At 40.6% G+C, this 22,338-nt stretch overlaps 1 protein-coding gene across 6 annotated transcripts in view; it reads left to right on the top strand.

The window, feature by feature from the left end:
- Positions 1–22,338, top strand: part of DYNC1I1 (dynein cytoplasmic 1 intermediate chain 1) — a 267,273-nt gene that overhangs the window by 187,448 nt on the left and 57,487 nt on the right. For all 6 annotated transcript variants that reach the window (XM_038391986.2, XM_038391988.2, XM_043509264.1 and 3 more), the window contains 2 exons: positions 16,871–17,017; positions 20,843–20,956. In XM_038391986.2, the coding sequence (XP_038247914.1) occupies positions 16,871–17,017; positions 20,843–20,956 (261 nt within the window). The remainder of the gene's footprint in view (positions 1–16,870; positions 17,018–20,842; positions 20,957–22,338) is intronic.

Below are 22,338 nucleotides of genomic sequence, written 5' to 3'. Positions count from 1 at the left end.
ATCTATACCTGGAAAAACATTAATTGGCTCAGCCAAGCTCCACTACACATAGGACTCAAAGGTCTTTGGGAGATATAAAGGATGCTCTATACTACCTATGGGCTTCTCTTCCTTCCCCCTTAACTCTGAGGTTATCCAGGAGCCAGTTTGGCCCCAAGTGTAAATTAATGCAGCCTCAAATACGTCAGTAGCCACCAAGAGACTTTTCTGCCCACCAGGGATCACCTGAATGTAAGGGCCTCTCAACCAAGCCCACTCTGCCAGCCCATCCACATGTGGAGACACCTCTCTACAGAGGCCCTGATTCAAGACAGCATCCCTGTTTAGGAAAACTCTGAAGTACTTACTTAACTTTAATTAGGTTCTTAAGTTAAGCATTCTCCTAAATAAGGATGGACTTGAGCATGTGATCAAGTAAGTGCTTTCCTGATCACCCAGCCACAATGTGCAGCCCCTGCCACTGCTTCTCTGTGCCTGTCCAAAACTACTATGCCCATGTAAAAAAGTGGGCGGGCATGACCCTCCTGCCGCCTCCCCAGTTCTGGCACTCCTGGGCTCCTGGACTATGGGGGGCCCAAATGTTCCTTCTGCCCAGGGCCCCAATAAACCTTAATCAACCTCTGCTCCTGTGTTTTCAATGTGTGCCAGAGATTACTAGATTTCAGAGTAGCAGCCGTGTTAGTCTGTATTCGCAAAAAGAAAAGGAGTACTTGTGGCACCTTAGAGACTAACAAATTTATTAGAGCATAAGCTTTCGTGAGCTACAGCTCACTTCATCGGATGCATGTTCCACCAAATGCATCCGATGAAGTGAGCTGTAGCTCACGAAAGCTTATGCTCTAATAAATTTGTTAGTCTCTAAGGTGCCACAAGTACTCCTTTTCTTTTAGAGATTACTAGAGGAGAGGATGAGCTGGTTTGGACTGCAAGTCTCTCAGTATGTATGGTGGCTTGGATAAGAACAAGTTGACAAAAGCTCAGTCCAGATGGAAGTGATACTGGTAGGTATGAAGAAGGTGTGGCAGGAATGTGTTTTCATTATTCAGGGAGTAAGTTCACCCATTGTCAGTAAAGTTCACAATCTAGGGGTACTTTTGGACCCCTGACTTTTCTTGGTTTTGCAAGAAATAGCAGTGGTTAGAAGTGCTGTTTTGTATCTGAATCTGGCCAGAAGGTTTCAGCCTTACTTCTGACCTGACCCTGCCACAGTTATGAATGACTTTGTGGCCTACAAATTTATTGCAAGGTGTTCTGCATAAGACTACTCTTGAAGTCTATTGGGCGTGGGATAATATGCATTATTCAACAGTTTTAGCTATAAAGAACTTAGTATAATTGTTCTCTAAAGTCTGTGCAGGTTCCCAGTTTATTTCTGGCTTCATTTAAAGGCTTTGATTTTCACTTATGAAGAGCTACATGGGTTGGTTGATGGTTGCCATAGTCCTGTTATGTCAGCTGAGATCAGTTAGTGCTTCTGTTAACAATCACTTTAAGTATAGCATTTGCTACTCCTGTTGGTCTGATAAAGCCCAACTCTGTTAGCTTTTGGGGACTAGTGTTAAGTAGGCATCTGTTTACTCAAGCTTTTGCCCAAGGAAGGTGATGGTGCAATACTTTAGGAGAATGTCAAATGAGCTCATTCAGTTGATAGTGATCAACAACATTTTGTTTTCTTTGTTATATTTATTTATGCACCCAAAGACTTAGGGCCCAATCCAACTCCTATTGAAGCCAAAGGGAACATTTCAATTACTTCAGTGTATTTTGGATCAGGCTTCTCCTAAAGGTTACAATGGGCCAGATTTTTAAAATAAAATACCTTAAAAAATCTGGTTCATTCTGTGCAAAATGTATGAAGAGCATATTTTCAAAGTGGTGCCAACTTGGCCTCCATTTGTGTCTATGCAACTTTGGATATGCACCTCTCAAGCACGGGTCCATTACTAGAGGGAAATGATAGAATTATCAATAAACATGCAGAAAAGGCAGAAGTGTTCAATAAATATTTCTGTTCTGAATTTAGGGATAAACAGATGATACAGTCTCATCATATGGTGGAGATAACATTCTTTTCCACTCCACTAGTATGCCTGGAGGATATTCAACAGAAGCGATAAAAGTTATACATTTTAAAATCGGTAGGTCCAGATAACTTGCATCCAAGAGTTTTTTAAAAGCTGGTTGAGGAGCTCACTTGACCATTAATGTTATTATTCAATAAGTCCTGGAGCACTGGGGAAGTTCCAGAAAAGTGGAAAAAAGCTAATGTTCTCATTTTTAAAAAGGGTTAACAGGATCACCTGGGTAATTATAGGCCTGTCAGCCTGACATCAATCCTGGGCAAGATAATGGAGTGGCTGATATGGGACGTGATTAATAAAGAATTAAAGGAGGGTAATGTAATTAATGCAAATCAACATGGGTTTGTGGAAAATATATCCCGTCAAACTAACTTGATATCTTGTTTTGATGAGATTATAAATTTGGTTGATAAAGGTAATATATTGACATAATATACTTAGACTTCTAATGTCACATGATATTTTGATTAAAAAGCTAGAATGATATAAAATTAACATGGCACACATTAAATGGATTAAAAAACTGGCTAAGTGATAGGTCTCAAAATGGAATTGTAAACAGGGAATAGTCATAGAACAGGTATGTTTCCAGGGGTTCCAACAGGGATCAGTTCTTGGCCCTAGGCTATTTAACATTTTTTTCAAAAACTTGGAATAAAACATAAAATCATCACTGATAAAGTTTGCAGATGACAAAAAATTGGTAAATATTGAAGAGAAGAAGTCACTGATTGAGAGTTACCTAGATTGCTTGGTAAATTGGATGCAAGCAAACAATATGCATTTTAGTAAGGCTAAATGTAAATATATACATCTAAGAATATAGTGTGTCAGTCATATTTAAAGACTGGGGGACTCTATCCTGGAAAGCAGTGACTCTGAAAAAGTTTTGGGGGGCATGGTGGATAATCATCTTAACATGAGCTCCCAATATGTCATTGTGGCCAAAAAACCTAATGTGATTCTGAGATGCATAAACAGGGGAATGTGAGTAATAGAGAGGTTGTTTTACCTCTGTATTTGGCATTGGTGTGACTGCTGCTGGAATACTGTGCCCAGTTCTGGTGCCCGCAATTCAAGAACAATGTTGATAAATAATAGCGGGTTCAGAGAAGAGCCACAACAATGATTAAACAGTTAGAAAACCTGCCTTACAGTGGTTGACTTAAATAGTTCAATCTATTTAGCTTAACAAAGACATTAAGGACTTGATTACAGTCTGTAAGTAACTACATAGGGAACAAATATTTAATAATGGGCTCTTCAATCTAGCAGAGAAAAGTATAATATGATCCAATGGCTGGAAGTTGAAGATAGTCAAATTCAAACGAGAAATAATATGTAAATGTTTGACCATGAGGGTAATTAAGCATTGGAACAAGTGATTGTGGTGGATTCTCCATCACTGATCATTTTTAAATCAAGATTGGATGTTTTCCTAAAAGATCTGCTTTAGGAATTTTGGGGGGGAAGTTCCATGCCCTGAGTTATAGAGGAGGTCAGACTACTGATGATCCCTTTTAGCCTTGGAATCTATGAATGTTTGAATCTATGAGTCACTGACTCTATTTTACAATGCATAAAATGTTCCTATCACTAAGTCTTTGGTGAATAAACAAATCTGACAGTGAACAGGTTTGACCAAAGCCAACTAACTTGAACTCCTTCCATTTCTGTACAAATAGGTGCTGCTCACATTCTGTAAATTCTATCACCTGCAGGCACAGGTAATTCACAAATAATGTAAGTATGACTTTGAGCATGCATAGGAGGCCCCTTTTGAAAAGATGTCCAAAAATAAATATACTGTATCTTTTAGAACACTTTTGGCACTTAATACAGTACATTCTGTGGTCTTTGAAAAAGTGAGCTGTAGAGGTAATGAAAGAGAATAACTAAGGCATCTATTTAATTTTGTATCATCAGCTTTTACTTATATTAAAATATATTCACTACATAAATCAGGGACTGCACATAAGGATGAAAACAGATATTTTCAAGTCTTAGTGGAAGTAGCATTTTTTAATGTGGGATTGATTTAAGAATATTTTGCTGCAGTATTTGTCAGTTGTTTTAATCAAACTGGCCCTGAAATTCTACACCAGACCTTGTCTTTAAGCAGTTATGGTGAGTAGGAGAAAACAAAGAATTTTCATATTTCTTTATGACCTGTTGGGAATGAAGAATAAAGCATTTCAAATGGAGCTATAAAGTCAAACTTAAGATCTTTTGTTTCAGTTCAGTTATGGGCCCTTTGTGAATTATTGCAGACAATTCTTGATAATTTATCACACTGATTTTCTTAACTTGGATGAAGCCCAAATAGAACTGAGGTAACATGCAGATTGAATTACTGCTTACTTAAAAGGAGGGTGGTCCCACCAGGGTAGAATGGGGTTCATTGACAGGCTGAGGGCCTTTCTTTTTAGTTACCTGTGTTGTACTTAACCCTTTAACATTAGAAGCCCAGTTCAATAAAATATGTAATGACAAAAATGAAAAGTGTAGCATTATTTTACCAGCACATGAAAAGAGAGCTGTACACATCTTCTCTGGCAAACAGCCTAGAGAAGTTCAAAAGGTAAGATGCACATCTCACTGTGAATTAGCTATGAAATGCATTTGGTGCCAATACTTTTTGGCATTGCTGAGTCCCCGGCTGCTGACAGCCATGTTGCTTTAAAAAAAGACATTTGTTTAATTTGTATTGATCTAGGAGCAGCTTTACACAGGTATTTAGGTTTACAAAACTCCCATTAGATGCCTATTAGCATCTTTAGGCACCAAAATACTTTTGTAAAGCTGGCTTCTCCTCACTGCAATTAGACAATGTATGGTAGGGTTGGAAGAAGAGGATGGGCTGCTGCTTTGGATGATTTATGTTGCAGTTCCTTTAGTATTGTGTTTTTAAATTGTGTCACTGGTGCCCCAGAGCTTTGGATAGGCATCTGTTGATCTGGGGTTGCTTTATTTTAAATCAAAATCTAAATTAATACATGAATGGATCAGTGTGTGGCCATGCAGTGATTTACAGAGATTATAAATACTTTCTATTTGTTTTAGTGCGACAGTCATAAGGTGATCATTAAAACAATTTATTTACATATTTGACATATTTTTTAATGGTTGGGCCAGTATTGAAGCAGGTCAGAAGTAGGTTTATATTCTCTTACACTGGGTTCCCATACTGCCAATTACATAATATTTATATCACATTTTACCAAAATAGCCACCCCTGGCAGCAGAATCAGAACAGTGAATGGAAAACTAAACACACTGGTTTGCCATATACCATGCGCAACCCTCTCCATTTCTAAAGGGTTGTTCAATGTGTAAGTCAGCTGCAAATGTTGCCGACTCTTTTCAAAGCATTTCCATTTATTCAGGGTACAAACTGCTTCTAAGTGTCTGACTTCCCTTATTGATGGGCTGAGTAAATGTTATGAATTATTTTATTTTATCAAAAAAAGAAAAGGAGTACTTGTGGCACCTTAGAGACTAACAAATTTATTAGAGCATAAGCTTTCGTGAGCTACAGCTCACTTCATCGGATGCATCCGATGAAGTGAGCTGTAGCTCACGAAAGCTTATGCTCTAATAAATTTGTTAGTCTCTAAGGTGCCACAAGTACTCCTTTTCTTTTTGCGAATACAGACTAACACGGCTGCTACTCTGAAACCTTTATTTTATCATTATGGTAGTGCATAGAGACCTGAAGGGAGAGCCTATTGAGCGAGACAGCTTACAGGCAGATAGAGATAGAGAGTCCCTGTCCAAAAGAATTTACAGTCTAAGGTTCCAATCCCGCAAATACCAATAAGTGCTTAACTTCGTCAGGTGAACAGTCCCATTTATAGGATTATGGCTTACTTAAAAAGATAAATAAAGGAAGTGTTATCTTCTTCCTTTAACAAATAGGGAACTGTGGGACAGGGAGATTAAGGGCTCAGTCCTAAGCACGCATGTCCTGATTAGGTAAAACTCTTAAGCTAATGCTTAACATTAAGCACTTTAATAGCCTCATGAGCTTTAAGCACAATCTCCTATTAAGTAAGGTACAAAACACACTTGTCTTGATGTGCTGTGCTTATAAGAAGTTCTCATTATCATTTCTCAGTGCTTCTCAAACTAACATCTCAGAATGATATTCAGAAAAGACTGCATACTTACAGTTTTGCTGTTATTTCGTAGCTTTGGCTTATGAAGTTGAATGCCATTAAGGAATGTATTTTTTAAAGAGCTAAAGTTCAGGTTCCCTTTTCGCAGGAGCAGTTTGTGGGTGTAGATCTGATGTGTTCTTTAACTACATGGTTTGCACCTGCAGACACACAGTTTAAGGTGCAAAACCTCAGATTTGTGTCCTTAGTTGAATTTTTAGGTACAAAAATGGATGCCCTTTTTAAAATAAAAAAGAAAAGGAGTATTTGTGGCACCTTAGAGACTAACAAATTTATTTCAGCATAAGGTTTCATGAGCTACAGCTCACTTCATCGGCCACTATGCTCAAATACAGCTGCTAAACAATACTCTTGGAGGTCAGAGCTGTTGCATACCTGCCTTGTAAACCTCTCTAAGAAACAGCTGAGTTTCCTGACATGCTGTTTGCCTTCTTTTAAAGAACTTAGTACTTTTTCAATAAAAATAAATTTAATTTGTGGCTACATTTCAAGTCAGTTGGTCTGATGGTAGAAATGGAGCAGTACCAGCTTTGGATTTAGAGCAGGCGTGTGGCTGAGTCTCTTGCTGTAGCTTTTATGTGGTTGGGTGAGACATTCTTAGAAACCCCAAACATTTTTGAAGATCCTAAACTGGAGACATTCACAATTCCTCCCTCCCTTTTTGCCATTAATCCTTCATGTTTTAACAAGCACTGAAGTTAATGCAACCTACACTCTTTCCTGTCAAATTGGGCCCCCTCCCTCCTTTTTTCTCTTGAATAAAGCAATCTGTTCCTTCCAGTCCATACTCTTGTAAATCAAAGGGATAGATGTCAACACACGCCATACGCAAGTATAAACTTCCCTTTTTTAATTAAATGGGATTCTCACATTTGGTTTGAAGAAGTGTTTGTTTTTGTAAAAATATGTGAAGGATATCAGCTGCTTTTATTTAGTTTTTAGTAAAAACTGAATTTCCTCTGATACCACAAATAATTGTGCAAAATCCTTTCGGATGCTATTTCACAGTTCCTTACAGAGAGAGGGAGAGGTAGAGGGATGTGGAGGTGGGGGAATGTAGAGAGTCTTTGCATTAAAGGCTTCCACAACCTAAGAATCAGTTCTTTCAAGTATGCATCACAGCACAGAGACTCTTTTGTATAGGGTGAAATTTTTCTTGCTTGTCTCTTTGGTTATGTTTTCAGAACTATTTGAGAAAACTGACTACACAGCTATTGCTGCCTCTTCTGCCCTTTGCTCAGCATGGTACAATAAAGGGTTGTGTAGTCTTGAAGCAAACTGTCCTCTCTCTCCCCCCATCAGTTGGCCCATCACATCTTCTTTTGAGACTGGAGGCTTTCCAGTATCTTTCTAATTTATACTATCCAAGCATTTTTATTATTTGTTAAGAGCCAAGTGTGTTTTGAGGAAGAAACCACCTTGCTCAGCTCCAGTCTCGAACCTGCACCATTAAAGTCAATGCAGGTTTTCCATTGAATTCAGTGGGCGTAACATCAAGAGGAGGGTGGTTCAGTTTCATATTGCAAAGCAACACAGACATTTTAAGGAAGGTGAGGACCACAGATAAACTACCTAAGGCTTGTCCGTTAGTGCACTTGGGTGTGAATTTACAGTGTACTAGATATGGGGTTCTCAACTTTTTTCTTTCTGAGCCTGTACCACCACCCCATATGCAAATTCCATGGCCCACCTGTACTACAACAACTGTTTTTCTCCATTTAAAAGCCAGGGCCAGTATTAAGGGGTAGCAAGCAGGGCAATTACCTGGGGCCCACAAAGTTAAATTACTCAGGCTTCAGCTTCATCCCTGGATGTTTGGGGCTCAGGGTCTCAGGCTGCAGGCCTGCTCGGTGGGGCTTTGGATTTCTGCCCTGGGCCCTAGTGAATCTAACACCGGCCACGCATGGCGGACCCCCCAAGACTTGCTCGCGGCCCCCCACAGGGCCCCGGACCTCTAGTTGAGAACCACTGCACTAGCTACTTTACACTAACTCCCAATGTGGACACTCTTAGTGCGTGTTGAGAATGCTTTGGTGCACTTTGGCCTAATGTGCAGTATGGGTGTCCACATGGAGAGTTACTCTGGAGTAGCTTGCATGCTGTAAATCCACACACAAGCTTGCTGCACACTAACTTCCTCCTGTAGATAAGCCCATGGTCTTCCTGCCCAATGGCTTTCAGTAGGTATGTTGTTGAATGCTAAGGGGAGAAATCTCGCCGTGTAGCCACAGTTCATATCTTGTCTTTTCTGCATTTGTATCTTGTGCAGGACTTCTGTTGATTGCAGTGTGAATTCCATGATTGAGAACTTCTAGTCCCCCTGTTTTCTAATACAAAACTATCCAGCAAAACTGAAAGGTAGCAAATTCCAAACTGAGGAAAGAGGAGATTCTTCTACATAATGCAGAATTATCCCATGGAACTCATTGCCACAAGATGGCATTGAAGCCAAGAGCTTTGTAGGATTCAAAAAGGGCTTGTCATGACTGGGCTTTGGGCAGTCAGGCCTACTGGACAGAACAGTGTCAGTCAGAGCCAGGAGCAGCACTAAAGCTGGAGTCAGAAACGAAGAGTTGGAACCCAGGGATAGAAGTCCAAGACCAAGCCAAGTGGCAGGTCCATCACTACAGCTATCAGGGGAGCCCACCTTGTAGCACAGATGCTTCCTGAAACTTCTTCTGGGTTTAAATAGGATGCCTGGACCAATAGGGGACAACAAGAGAAGCTGTCAGTTCTGCCTTCTGAGGAGGTATTTCCTGTGGTATTTATCTCCACAGTGTCTATATGGTAGTGCATGCAGCCTTACCCTATGGCTGCTGGGTAATAGCGTGGAGGTGGTGGCTGCCTGCCTGACACCCCGCAGATCCAGGTTCCTGCCCCATCTCTGCTTAACTTAAACATTTATATGGATAACATGAATATCCAGAATTATAATGGTTGATATTAAAGATAAATAAGAGGCGTGGAAGGGAAACAGCTTCTCATGCTTCTAGCACTAACGTTTAGGAGAAACTTTTTCTAGGGGAAGATTATCCCATAACTGCCTACTCTGAGTTTCTTGCACCTTCCTCTGAAGCATCTGTTGGTGACAGGACGCCAGACTAGATGAATCACTGATCTGATCTGATCTTACTATGTTGCTATGCCGCTTTTCAATCCTTGGTCCTTTAAGACAGGGAGAGGTTGGGAGAAGGATTTTATTTGGTATCTGGGTTGGTGGGTATTTTATTTATGGACAGCTTTTGTGGACTACCTTGAAGGTCCGAATATGTCTATAGTATCCCTTCATTAGTCACAGAACAGTAAAAAGAAAAGGAGGACATGTGGCACCTTAGAGACTAACAAATTTATTTGAGCATACGCTTTCGTGAGCTACAGCTCACTTCATCGGATGTTCATTTCACTGGGTCTCAAGCAAGGAATCGATTCACCTTCTCAAGAATACATTATACTTGCATATGACATGCAATACATGACATGCATCTTGGACTCTGTAGCACTCCTTTGTTATTCGCTTTGTCTCCTGGTACTGTCTTTTGTGGAATTACCTTCAGGCTGGTACCTAGAGGCACATGGGTGGGGAATGAAGCTTCTCCTGGCGGAGGCTAGCTCCCTGTCCCACCTCTTCCACCTGTGGCCCCGCCCACACTTCACCCCTGCTCTACCCCAGGCCCTGCTCCTTGCTCTGCCCCAGACCCTGCTCAGCCCGCGGGGATGGGGGGTGAGGAGGGATGCGGTGATTGGCAGGCAGGAAGGTCTCATAGAGGTGGGGGGGTGAGGAGGGACGTGGCAGGTGGGGGGGTCTCGCGGGGAGAGGTGTGGAGGAAAGGAGGGATGTGACGAGCAGCAAGGACCTCTGGAGATGGTGGGGGTGGAGTGGAGGAGAGGAGAGGAGGGACTCACCAGGCAGCAGCAGCAGGTAGGGGAGGCCTTGGGGAAGGGGCAGAACAGGGAAGGGAAGAGGCAGAGTGCAGGTCGGGCCACCACAGCCCAGGTGTCCGGTGGCAGGGTGGCGGCTGCACCAGAGGAAGCTTAGCATCCCCGATCCCATGTACAGGCAGTAATGCCCGTTCACATATGCATGCTCATACTAGATAGACTTCAGAGGTGCCTGCTGCAATATAATCTGGCTTCCTGGCAGATAGAAATGCCTGTGAACATCACATATCCCTTCTGATCACTCATGAAATATTCTTTTGTGGCCCATCAGATGTCATCAAATGTAGGCACCTGGCACCATCATGGGTGCTGCTTTAGGGGAATGATTTCCTGCACAAGAGACCTCACAAAATGCAGTCTCTGTAGTCCATTTAAAGTCATTATTATTTAGCGCCCATGTCTGCGTGAAATTGTTCAACTGGTGGCTGGGCACAGTGCCATCTAAATATATGGACATGAGCGTAGGTAGCCACTTTCTGTGGCCCTGTGCACATCTGATGTGGGTACTGAGGTCAGGCTTCCCAGTCAGGAAAATCCAAATGACTGTCTGTCCTGAGCATCTGTGGTTAAGGGGATATGCCATCACTAATCCAAAACTGGGCTGGATTAATTTTCTAAAATAAAAAACAGCTTTGCCAGCCACTTAAAGAGAGTCATGGGCCTGTTTAAATTGAGTGCAGTGGCATAGAGTCAGAAGAGAAAGACATCTGAACAAAGTTGCCACTCCTGTTGTCTCTGTAGCATTCCTTCTGTGTCCAGGGTAAAATAGGTGCCAGGATGTGGCACCTTGCTCCCTTAGTCCACAATTATCGAAAGATATGTGTAACTTTTTGTCTGAATGGAGCCTGCACTTTGCTGTGACTATAGTACAACCATATCATGTTTTATATCTTAAATTAAGTTTCCCACAATGCTCTTGATGTTTATAGCCTCAGGCAGAAGTTTTAAAACTTTGTGAGCAAATGTACTAGTTTGCCAACTAAAATCCCCAGCTGTTCTAACCAGTGCCTGCAGGCTCCCATTCAGTTGCGCAATTCTCTAACCCCAGTGGAGCCTGGGCTAACCGGAATCCTCAAATCTAGCAATTGTGAGAGCAGTCCACACTCTTTTATGTGATAGAACAGGCATGATGGAATGCAAGTCAGGTAGCAGCACCACTCTGGGACCTAGCAGCAAGGTTCATCTTTGAGATATGGAGGTGGAGCCTAAAGTACAAGTCACAAAACCCAGTAGCAGTGATTGGGAACCAATAGAAGACCCGCCAACATCCAGAAAGCCAAAACCAGTAGATTGCATATTTGCGTACATTTTTGAAAATTTGCACGTGAAAATTTGAGAACCCAGGATAGAGGATGGAGTGAAGGGGAAGAGGAACTCCAGCATCATTTTGAAAAAATAACCCTCACCTCACCACAGCATTACTTCATTTTAAAAAAGTAACCCTCTCTCCCACAGATTTCATACTGGGCACTCCATTATTCAACACCCATTTGCCCCCAGTTAGATCTAAGTTAGGATCTGAATGTTTTAGCTTGAATCTCAGGCTATGGGGACTGAAGGTATTGGTCAAGAAAACATGGTTATAGTTTGTAAGTGGCATGTCTGTCTGTCTGTCTCTCTCTCTCTCTCTCTCTCTCAGTGTCTCTCTGACCCATCACCATAATATGTAAGTATTATATGCATATGGTAAATTGTCCACATTACATTCTCTGCAAAACTCTCCATCTTTTCCTCCTATTATCTACTCTCTAGAATTGGGTAAGAAAAAAAAAGAAAAACCACTCTGCATGAGTAAATTCAGAAATAGGCAGTCTACGACAATTCAACTTCCATCCTTTTAAATGGCAGACTTCTGGGTTGAGCAAAACGGGTTCAGTTTTCCTGTCTGTAACTGTTTTCAGACACCGTTAAATTGTCTTTCTCTCATGCTTGTGAGAGGAATGAATGTATGTAAAATGATACGGAGTACTTGCGGCACCTTAGAGACTAACAAATATATTAGAGCATAAGCTTTCGTGAGCTACAGCTCACTTCATTGGATGCATTTGGTGGAATGCATTTTTTCCACCAAATGCATCTGATGAAGTGAGCTGTAGCTCACGAAAGCTTATGCTCTAATAAATTTGTTAGTCTCTAAGGTGCCACAAGTACTCCTTTTCTTTTTGCGAATACAGACTAACATGGCTGCTACTCTGAAACCTGTAAAATGATAGGTATGCATAGTATGGCCATGCATTCTTGGGGAACCAAATAAATCAGAAAATTGGGGCATTTGCATAGACCCCCCAAAAAACTTTGAAATAAAGGCTCACCAATCTATTTATGGGGGAAAATAATGTGAAATCTGTTCTACTTTATTTCCAGCACCCAGAAATTGAAATACAGGCCGAAGCTGAATCCCACATTATGTTAGCCCATAAATGGCTGCCTAAGACATTAAATAATCTGATGAAAAAGTAAGAAAAATAATAGATCCAGCAAACACTTCTATGTACTACATCCCTTTCTTGGCCACTAAATATCAGATAATTGTGTTGTACAATGCCACATAAGATCAGGGACAATCCAGAGCACATGCCACAGCCATAAAGTGTGTATGAGTGTGTACACATGACTTGCCCTTCAGTTCATTGACATTCATGCCACAGTATTCGGCAGTCTGTAGTGCTCTCTATGGGTACATAATCTATTGATGGCACAGGTTTCAGCACAGGATTTATACAATGTTTAGCCTTTATATGATTGTTACAAAGTAGTTTTTAGAAAACATTGTCTGGAATAGTCCAATGTGGAACATCTTTTGTAGTATCTGTTGCGTCTTTGGTCTTCCAGTTCTTTCAATAATATTAGTCCTACTTGGAACAATGTTCTTTTGTGTTCATTCAGATAAGACAATAACTCAATTGCCATTCTGGGTTTGGCAGTCAGAATAAGGCACCTTGAACATCATGCTCTATATTTACATTTAGTCTCAGACATGAAGGTAGCCATGAAGGTATTCTCTTTAGTTTTGATAGGTTTTGTGTTGGTCCTATCACATCTTCTGGCCTGCACTGGGTCTGACCTTGTTGGGAAGATCTAGGTGCTACAGGAATGGATGATGATTCAGTTCATGACACTGAACCAATTGCATTTGTTGTTATAGCAACAATGCCCCACCCTAGAGATAGCGTTCATTGGATTGCTGGAGGCCCTGACCACTTGTGGTCACTAAATTTTCCTCTGTACTTTCGGTGAGTATAGAGATATTAACCCCAATAACCTAATTTGTGTAATTTTAGCTGCCTAAATTCTTCCATCAGTGGGAGCTGGGTATGGTATTCTCCTTGCCTTCCTGCCCTAACATTTTGTGTTGTGATGTGGAGTGCCATTAAATTAGCTGCTGTATTCATCAACAAGAGGTGGCTCCATGGTTGCTGCAACTTACTTCATTGAAATGTTGGGATGCTCCATTGGTTAATGTTGGGAAGTTGCTTAGAGATTCTCTATTGAAAGATGTCACAGAAGCACAAAGAATTGTTAATTATTATTATTATTTATTATTATTTATTTTAATGCTGACCATCAGATGACTGTTGCTCCTTTGAAGTCAATAGCAAAACTCCCACTGACTTCAGTGGGACCAAGATCAGGCCCCATGTATTTGAGTCTGGAAGCAAGAGGAGGATCACTGGGAATGATTTCTGCTCTGCTGAAGCACAGGGTTGCCCAAACTGTCAGGGGACCTGCTTGCAGCTCTCTTCTATTAAGGCTAAGAAGTGAACTCTTTGTTTTTAAAATAGCTAAATGGAGGCAGCCCTTACGCATGAGGATACTCCCATGGATTTTAGGGAAACAATCATCTTATTAAGTACAGTAGAATGGGTCCTTAAATTGGTAAATTCTAATATTTGAAAGGATTTTCTCTTCAATGGAAAAATGTTATGACATAATTAAAAGGACATGAACATTTCATCATCTGAAAAATGTGAGTTACTTTGGAAGGATGTGTAAAACTAGAAGCAATGGTTTTTTTTCTAAGTCAGAGTCATACCAAAGGGTTATTTTCAAACTTTATGAAAAACACACTTTGGCAGTTTATATCTTCACCATCCAAGTGTATTCTGGGATTCTGGATTCAAAAACATTCTAACCATGAAAACACAACATTTAAAAATACACTGTCTGCTTGGTTTCTCTGCCTCACTTCAGAATCTCCAAGTTTGTTTCAGGCAAACTAAGAACTTTGTTGTGGAATGACTGTTTGAATTTAGGTTTCTTAAAATATAAGTGTAGTCTTACATCCATTGTGGGTGTACATCCAGCGGTTTAACCAGATTATTTTAAAATCATCTGGCTATTTCACTGCATGTCAGAAGATCTGTCTTCTTAGTTATAAAGTATGTGATGGGTTGATTAAAACAACTCACAAAGCCATTAAATGAAGAGATAAAATGTAGAATGTGTGATGTAGGGTTCTTTTAATTATAACGTCTAGGGGATCTCTGGAAGTTGCATGGCAGTTGAATCATACTTGATTTTTAAGTGCATCATGATGCTGTAGTACTATGAATATTTTTATATAAAGTTATATGCCTAAGAGTCATTTCTGAAATTGATGAAATCTTCATTCTTGATGTTGTAACTCACCATAAAATAATTATGCTCCACTGCACAGCTGGAAGTGAGCTAAAAGAGGCAAGAATAACAGCGTAGAACCACATGAAAGCTTTAGTGGAGAAGGAAAGGGGTCAGAGAGGTCAGGGAGAACACCCATGAGAACTAGGGAGAAGGAGATCGTGTTAGACTGTTTCACTGTGTTGGAGACAGCTAGGTCAAACGTATAGGATTGACCATCCCTAGACTATATTACCATTCACTGTGAACGTTTCAACTGAATTATTTTAGAGCCTCGTTATATATCTTTATAGAATATAAATTGGATATATCAATGTTAGTTCAGTAGAAACTGTTTAATTGGGACAGCTCAGCTTATTCTATTTCATCCAAATTGTGGCAATCCGGAGTTGTTATAGTTAATGATAAAAATTTTGGAAAGTTTATTACACCTCATGCTTCTACTATTAGAGACCAGGATGAGACCTAATTTGAAAGACAAGTTATGCCACATTTGCCTACAGCAAAGTTCTGACACCTTCCTCTGCAGCATCTGGTGCTGGCCACTGTCAGAGACAGGACACTGGACTGGTGGGACCATGGGTCTGACCCTGTATGGCAATTCCCATGTCTTTAATTATGCAACCAACATGTTTAAACAAAGTTTACCTTAATGTTGGTAGCTCAGTTCATGCAACTGAAGCAAGATAATGTATGCATATTTAATTACGGAATACAATGTTGTCATTTCTCACCAATTTAAAATATCTAACCATTAAAATATAACAGATAAGTGTGTTACTGGTAATTTCCCAGTTGCCATTAGAGTAAAACAGTCTGAAAGTAAAAGAAAATAATTGTGATTCTTAACTGTCATATTGACACTCTAATGGTAACCAACATATCAGTTAGGCTAAAACTTGTCCTCCTGGGTTGTCTGAGGAAAGTGACATTTGCATCTTTTTTTGCAAACCAAGTCTTTACTTGTACAGGAATTCTCAGAAAATTATATAGTGGTAGTAACTTTTGTTTTCCAATTTCCATAAAATGGAGGCCAGGCACCCAGAATCAGAGACATCAGAAATGGAACATAGTTCCTTAAGGAGAGAATAATGGAACCTAGAAGAGTCCAACTTGCTTGGTGCTTTGTTTCACACACATGAGGCATGCAGGGACTGTTCCCTGGCGGACTTGAGGCTGCACATTATTCTGGAGAGAACAGAGAGGAAGTAATGCCATAGTCGTGTCCCCAACTTCACAGTGCCTTGCAGAGCAGCGTATCAGGTAGCTTGGGAGGTACCATGTCCTGGTTCCACACCCCCTTTTGCAACTCAAAAGGGACCTTCTTGGCCCCAAAGCTTGTGTATTGTATAATATATTTGTTGACTCAATAAAGAGGTATTGTCTGAGTTACTGTGTTCCCCAGGGCTATAGTTAGATGTCCCCCCACATGAGGAAAGGATTGGGGCTATCCACTGTCTCACAAACATTCCCCAGAATCTTTTGCATTGCTTTAAAGTGGTTCTCTGAGGAGAGTGCCACCGGAGCCAGTGGGGAGGGTAAACATATTGAGGGTCAAGCAAGTGGGGGCATGGTTCTTCCTGTGGGGGAGTGAGGGGAGGCAGGAGTCTCCCAAAGGGGGTGGGGGCACAAGAGGGATCCAGGATCTCCCTGTTGGGTTGCCAGGGGGACAAGGATCTCCGTGCAGCATGCAAGGCAAATGGAAATACTGGGTTTTTGTTTTATTTTTTAAAAAGAAGCCCAGGAAGGCACTTTCCCATCATCGTCTCACATATGGTATCTTAGATGGTGTTTTCTCATCACCAGTGTCTAAAGCCTGCCCTGTTATTTACTTTTTCTCCAGAAGCAATGGGACTACAAATATTGGGGCTATTCTTGCATTCTTTGCAAGGATCCCTTTGACTTCACTGGAAGTCCTGGGTGCACAGGGAATAGAGACAGGTACCGTAGTCCTGAGAGTATTGATTATAACATGCTTCCTAAAGAACAGAAATGCAGATGACTGACAATTGAATTGACCTCTCTCCTTCATTCTCTACCCTGTTTTTGCTCTAGTCCTCTGTGATGTCTGTCTGCTTTGCCCGTTTTCACCCCAACCTGGTTGTTGGTGGAACATACTCTGGCCAAATTGTCCTGTGGGATAATCGCAGTCACAGGAGAACTCCAGTTCAGCGTACACCCCTTTCTGCTGCTGCTCACACGGTAAGGCATGATGTCATTGTGGAGAAACATTCACTAGAGAAAAGCAGATCTCTTAGCCTGAGCTACCTCTACAATGTTGTGGTTTTTGTTACATGCAAGAAAATAAGAGAAAGGATTTTTAAGGGGGGAAAATGGATAGGAAACAGGCTAGGTGACAGCTTCCTGCACGTGCTCAAAGGGTGTCATGCCAAGGGTGATAGATGGCCTGCGGTTGGGTGTTCAGGAAGTCTCCCCACATTGCATGTCCAAACAAGGGCATCTCACAGTAATGGTCCAGTGCTGTGAGGAGTGCAAGGACAATTTGCTCCTGATGCCCACCTGGGGAATAAGTCTCCAGAAAGGGATACGGATAAGGCAGGGTTCATGATTCCTCCCTGCACCCACTCTGAACTGCTCCATGGATTGGAGCCAGCACACTGTGGGAGCAATCTGCCTCATAATGAGGATGAAGTTAATTGCATGGACATACACTCCCCAAACAGCTGTGGACAGTCATTGTGGGGTGGTACAGGGCATGGCAATAGCTTAAATGCCTGATTTAGCCCCAACTGGGGAGGGATTATTCTGAGGACATAAGGGAGAACAACCAGGAATAATGGGATGAATTTTAGCAAAGGGTATGTAGGCTGAACATCAGGAAAATTTCTTAATGATGAGATCTTTTAGGCTGCAGAATAAACTTCCAATAGGCAATTATCTGAAATATAAAGAAACTGAACTGGACAAAGGAAGAAAATGATTCTGTGCTGGCAGGGGGATAGATCAGATGACTTAGTAGACCTTTTCCACCTCTCACTTTTGTGATTCTCTGATTATACCTTTGTAATTTGCTGTTCAAGTTTCAGCCTTTAGTTTGTCATGACAATGTAATCCCTGGTCTTAAAAGTCAATATCTAACCATCATTAAACTTAATTTAGTGCCAAAAATTCACTCTGGCACAAATATTACGACTGCATTGCCATTTATGTTAGAAAAATGGCAGGTCTGCAATTATTGGGGTTTGGAAGAGGGAAAGGAATCCAGTTCTCCACATTTCTTCCACCATCTGTTTTGTCTGACTCTAATGCCCCAGTTATGCTATGGATCACAGCTGCACCATTACTTTGAATTTCCTTAATGTTTGTGTCCTTTTTGTCAACAATGGGGGGGGAGGGGAGTAACATTGCTCAAACTGCATGGAAGAAAACACTGTGCCTTGACGTGGTGATGCAGTAACATGGGAGACCAGGAAACGAGAGGCAGGAAACTGTAAATATAATTGCAGATGGAGTGATTGGGGCCCAAAACTCAGTGAAGAGGAAAAAAATACTGGGAAGGCGTGTTCTTCCCATGTGCCCAAAACATTTTTTAGACAAAATGATACCACCTGGGAATGATATTCTAAAATTTGGATCATTTTACCAGTAGCTGAGGTCAACGAATAATGGTATGAGCATGACACCTAGAAATAGATGACTTGGTTTATTCATAAATGTGAATTGTGTGACTATGTGTACAGGTATAAATAACCATTTTTAAACCCTTAGCTAACATGAATCATGAGGTTTGATTCTGCTTCCGAATAAACATAAATTAAGTGCTATTCCTACAATCCTGACAGGCAAAATTCCTGTCTAATTTAAATTAAGTCCTGGTTTGCAAAATGCAGGCTCATGCCCTAAACTGTTAAACGCAAAGTAGTATATTGAATCAAGAAAATTGTTCTTTTGTACAGTAAGCAGCTAGGTGCTGGTTTGAATGTTTATTTTTATTTTAACAAATATCCCCCATGAAAACACGTGTTTAGTTGTTGTTGCTCTCTTCAGTTAGCTGAATAAATACAGATCATGTTGTTAACATTGTTAAAAAACTCCTGTGAGTTTATTCCCGCTGATTGGTGCCCAGGAAAGAGAGCCCCACCACAGCATACTCTAATTTCCTTTCACACCCACCACACAGCTGTATTTGGAAGTACAGGAAATTTTAATTAAGACAAAAAGCTCCTGCATGATGATTTCATTTCCAAAATAAATAAAAACAAGCTGGAATCTCCCCTGTGAAAGGAAGGAGCCAATTTACACTTTTTGCTAAGTACAGTTGGTCATCCTTTTTGCTCCTTTTGTTTACATCTTTTGAATTTCATTACTCATAAAACAGACAGCTGGCAGCACTGACTAGAGCCAGGCATTTTACAGGAAGGTACCACTGGTCTGGCAATATGTGCCCCGATGAGTCTGGCCGCTGCCTGCCAACTTGACCAATATCCTCCTCCCATCCTTGCAATTCTAGCCTTAGGGCTGCTTTATCAATTTTTGTAGGTGGTTTTGTGATAAGGACAAATGCCCATTATAACTTAGGCTGAGCAGACAAAAATTACCATATAACAATATGTGCTCATCAGTTTTTATTCCTATGTTAATTGGTACACAAGGAGGGGTCAAGTGAAGGGTGCTTCCTAAGGGGGTTTCTATAAAAATGTAGCTTTAGGGGCAAATTTTCCAAATCTGGCCTCTGTTTGTGACTAGCAATAATTTGCAAGGGCAATCACTTGTGCATACAGGCCTTCAGCATCCTGTCCCCTGTTCACACAAATGATGGAATTTGTACATATAGGGTCTGATCCTGCGTCACTAAAGTCAATGGAAGTTTTGCCATTCACTTCAAAGGGGGCGGAATTGGAGCTGTACACCTTAAATGGAGATTGCTATGTAAGTTCCATCATTTCTATACACAAATGATTGTGCACACAAGTGATTGTCTTCACTTGGATGAATATACATGGGAGCTGAGTTGAGGCCACTAGTAAATTTGGCCCTTAATTAATTTTCTTTAATTAAATGTAGTGCTAGTGAAAAGTGAAAAGTTTCCATGTCTAGAGACCAAAGTCTTCTCTTTATCCATAAAAAAGCACTGAATAGACAGTAGCAGTGCAAGTTTCCCAACACTGCCCTACAGCTATGCATGTTATCCTTGATTTGGACTAACCACCTGTACTGGCCAAAGGGTAGTTCATTCTCACTGGCCATTCTTTGAAGAGTGCTGCTAAGGGGGCTTGGTTGTGACAGTGGTTGGTGATGAGAACCACTTGCCCACTAGAAACTGAGCTTGGAGCAGCACCTCATTTCCCATAGGCCATCAAACAGATGTCAAATGATAATTTGGAGCCCAAAGTATCGATGCCTGAGAATAAAAGTACTGTGTACATCCTAACATGTTAAATGGGCACATTTAATGCCTGTGGACCAAATTTTGCTCTCAGTTCCACTGATGTAAATCTGGAGTAACTCCATAGGTTAGTGGAATCACTCCCGATTTCCTTTGATATATTTGAATACATTAATTGGCTCATGATTAAGAAGGCTGGTGGACTTGTTCATATTTTTTCCATAGAAGTACATTTGAAAATATTTTGCATAGCAGCCAAACTGTGACAAAGTCCAAGTCTTATGCAGCTGTTTTCTCCAATAAAATCTACATTTTCATTACATTTGGAAGGTTTGCTTCTCTCTGCCAGTCATTTTCAGCATCAAAAGCTATCAGCAGAATCAGACGTGTCCCTGTGGGTGAAATCTCGTCCACAGAATTCAGCATTTTCACAGCATTACTCAGTTGTTTTACAATGGAGTAAAATGAAGCTTTGAACTTCCACCACCATAATGTGTCTTTAAAATTCCAACCAAAAGCAAGTTAAATTCCTCTCTGGCAAGTACGTGAGCACTGTATTATGTTGGCAGTATGTGACTGTTTAATCCTTTCTTAAATCAACATCTCTGACATTTGAAATAGAAATTTGGTTTTGAAAATGAGAATGCACTCTCTGATTCCTGGTGTTAATGTATTTTCAGCATCCCGTGTACTGTGTAAATGTAGTTGGAACACAGAATGCACACAATCTCATTACAGTTTCTACAGATGGCAAAATGTGCTCCTGGAGCCTGGATATGCTCTCAACACCACAGGTGGGTTTGTTTTCACCTACACAAGAAGAAAGTATCATGGTTAAAGCAGATACCTGCTTAATGGAATATAGTTCCTAAAAGCCAAAACTTCATATCCTACACAAACTAAAACCAATGATGCACTTTGAAGAGTGCAGCTTGCTTCCAGCAGTCTTCTGTAAGAGCCAAAACCCATTTCCTTTACCACAAATCATGTAATTATTATAATATGTTAATATGTAGGTCAGTTTCAAGTGAAAATGAAATAATCCATTTTAAAGCACAGTAATTATAGAAGTAGCCTGTGGTATAAATTGCACTAACTCTAGATTGTTTAACAAATATGGACTAGATTGCACTGCTGCAGAACACACTTGACCCAATTATATGTCTCCAAGATACGATATCCCACAAGTAGGAAAGTTTAGCTTGTTCATGCATTCAGTAACCAAGAGAACAAACTATGTAAATCAAAAGTTTTAGAAATATTTCCCCCACCCCAGAACGTTTGTTGTTACTGGCTCCCCATCTCACACACACACACACACACACACACACACACACACATGCTTTTTTGTATTGGAAATTAAAGGAAATCCAGGAAAAATTTCCAAACCACCTGTGATTATAGTAATGGAAACTAAGCAACAAAACTGATACTGAAAGAGACCTTTGGAGAGGCTTGTTTAAATGTGTTTGTAGTCCAGTACATCCCTCTTTCTTCTGTTTACTGGGAAGAAGGATGTTTTATTACTGGGTTTCACTAAAATGTGTGAGATAGATCACCAGGTGGATGAGGTAGTATCTTTTATTGGACCAACTTCTGTTGGTGGGAGAGACAAGCTTTCGAGCTTACACACAGCTCTTCTTCAGGTCAGGGAAACTAACTCAAAGCTAATCTTTTTCACCAACAGGAGTTGGTCTAATAAAAGTTATTACCTCACTCAACTTGTGTCTCTAATATCTTGGGACCCATATGGCTACAGCAACACTGCATTCATGAGATAGATCACGACAGTTATATAATCTTGTTTTAACATAGCTAGTAGAAATTTCTCTGAAATGAACATTTATATTAATTTTACCCCTGCACAGATACGTATCAGTTGTTTGGTTTTAATATTAGTTATTGACACAAAATGCATTTACACAGCACAGTGCTACAGTTGACACAAGGGTTTGTGAATATCCCCGTTCTGTAACCTCTCCATTTACATGGGATGTCCATGCATACAGCAGCTCGAGAATTGGGTTCCAACAACATGGTACATTCTACACTGAGTCAGAAATCCTATGCTGAACTTATGCTGCTGTTGCAAAGAAAACATGCAACTTGAGTCAAGGTGCTAGCCTCAGCTCGGAATTTCATGGCTTTTGCTGGTTTGTCTCACAGTCTTAAACCT

This window comes from Dermochelys coriacea, chromosome 2 (genome assembly GCF_009764565.3).
Source record: "Dermochelys coriacea isolate rDerCor1 chromosome 2, rDerCor1.pri.v4, whole genome shotgun sequence".
NCBI classification, from domain to species: Eukaryota; Metazoa; Chordata; order Testudines; family Dermochelyidae; genus Dermochelys; species Dermochelys coriacea.
Note: the sequence above shows the minus strand (reverse complement) of the source record. Positions and strands in the feature narration are given on the sequence as shown.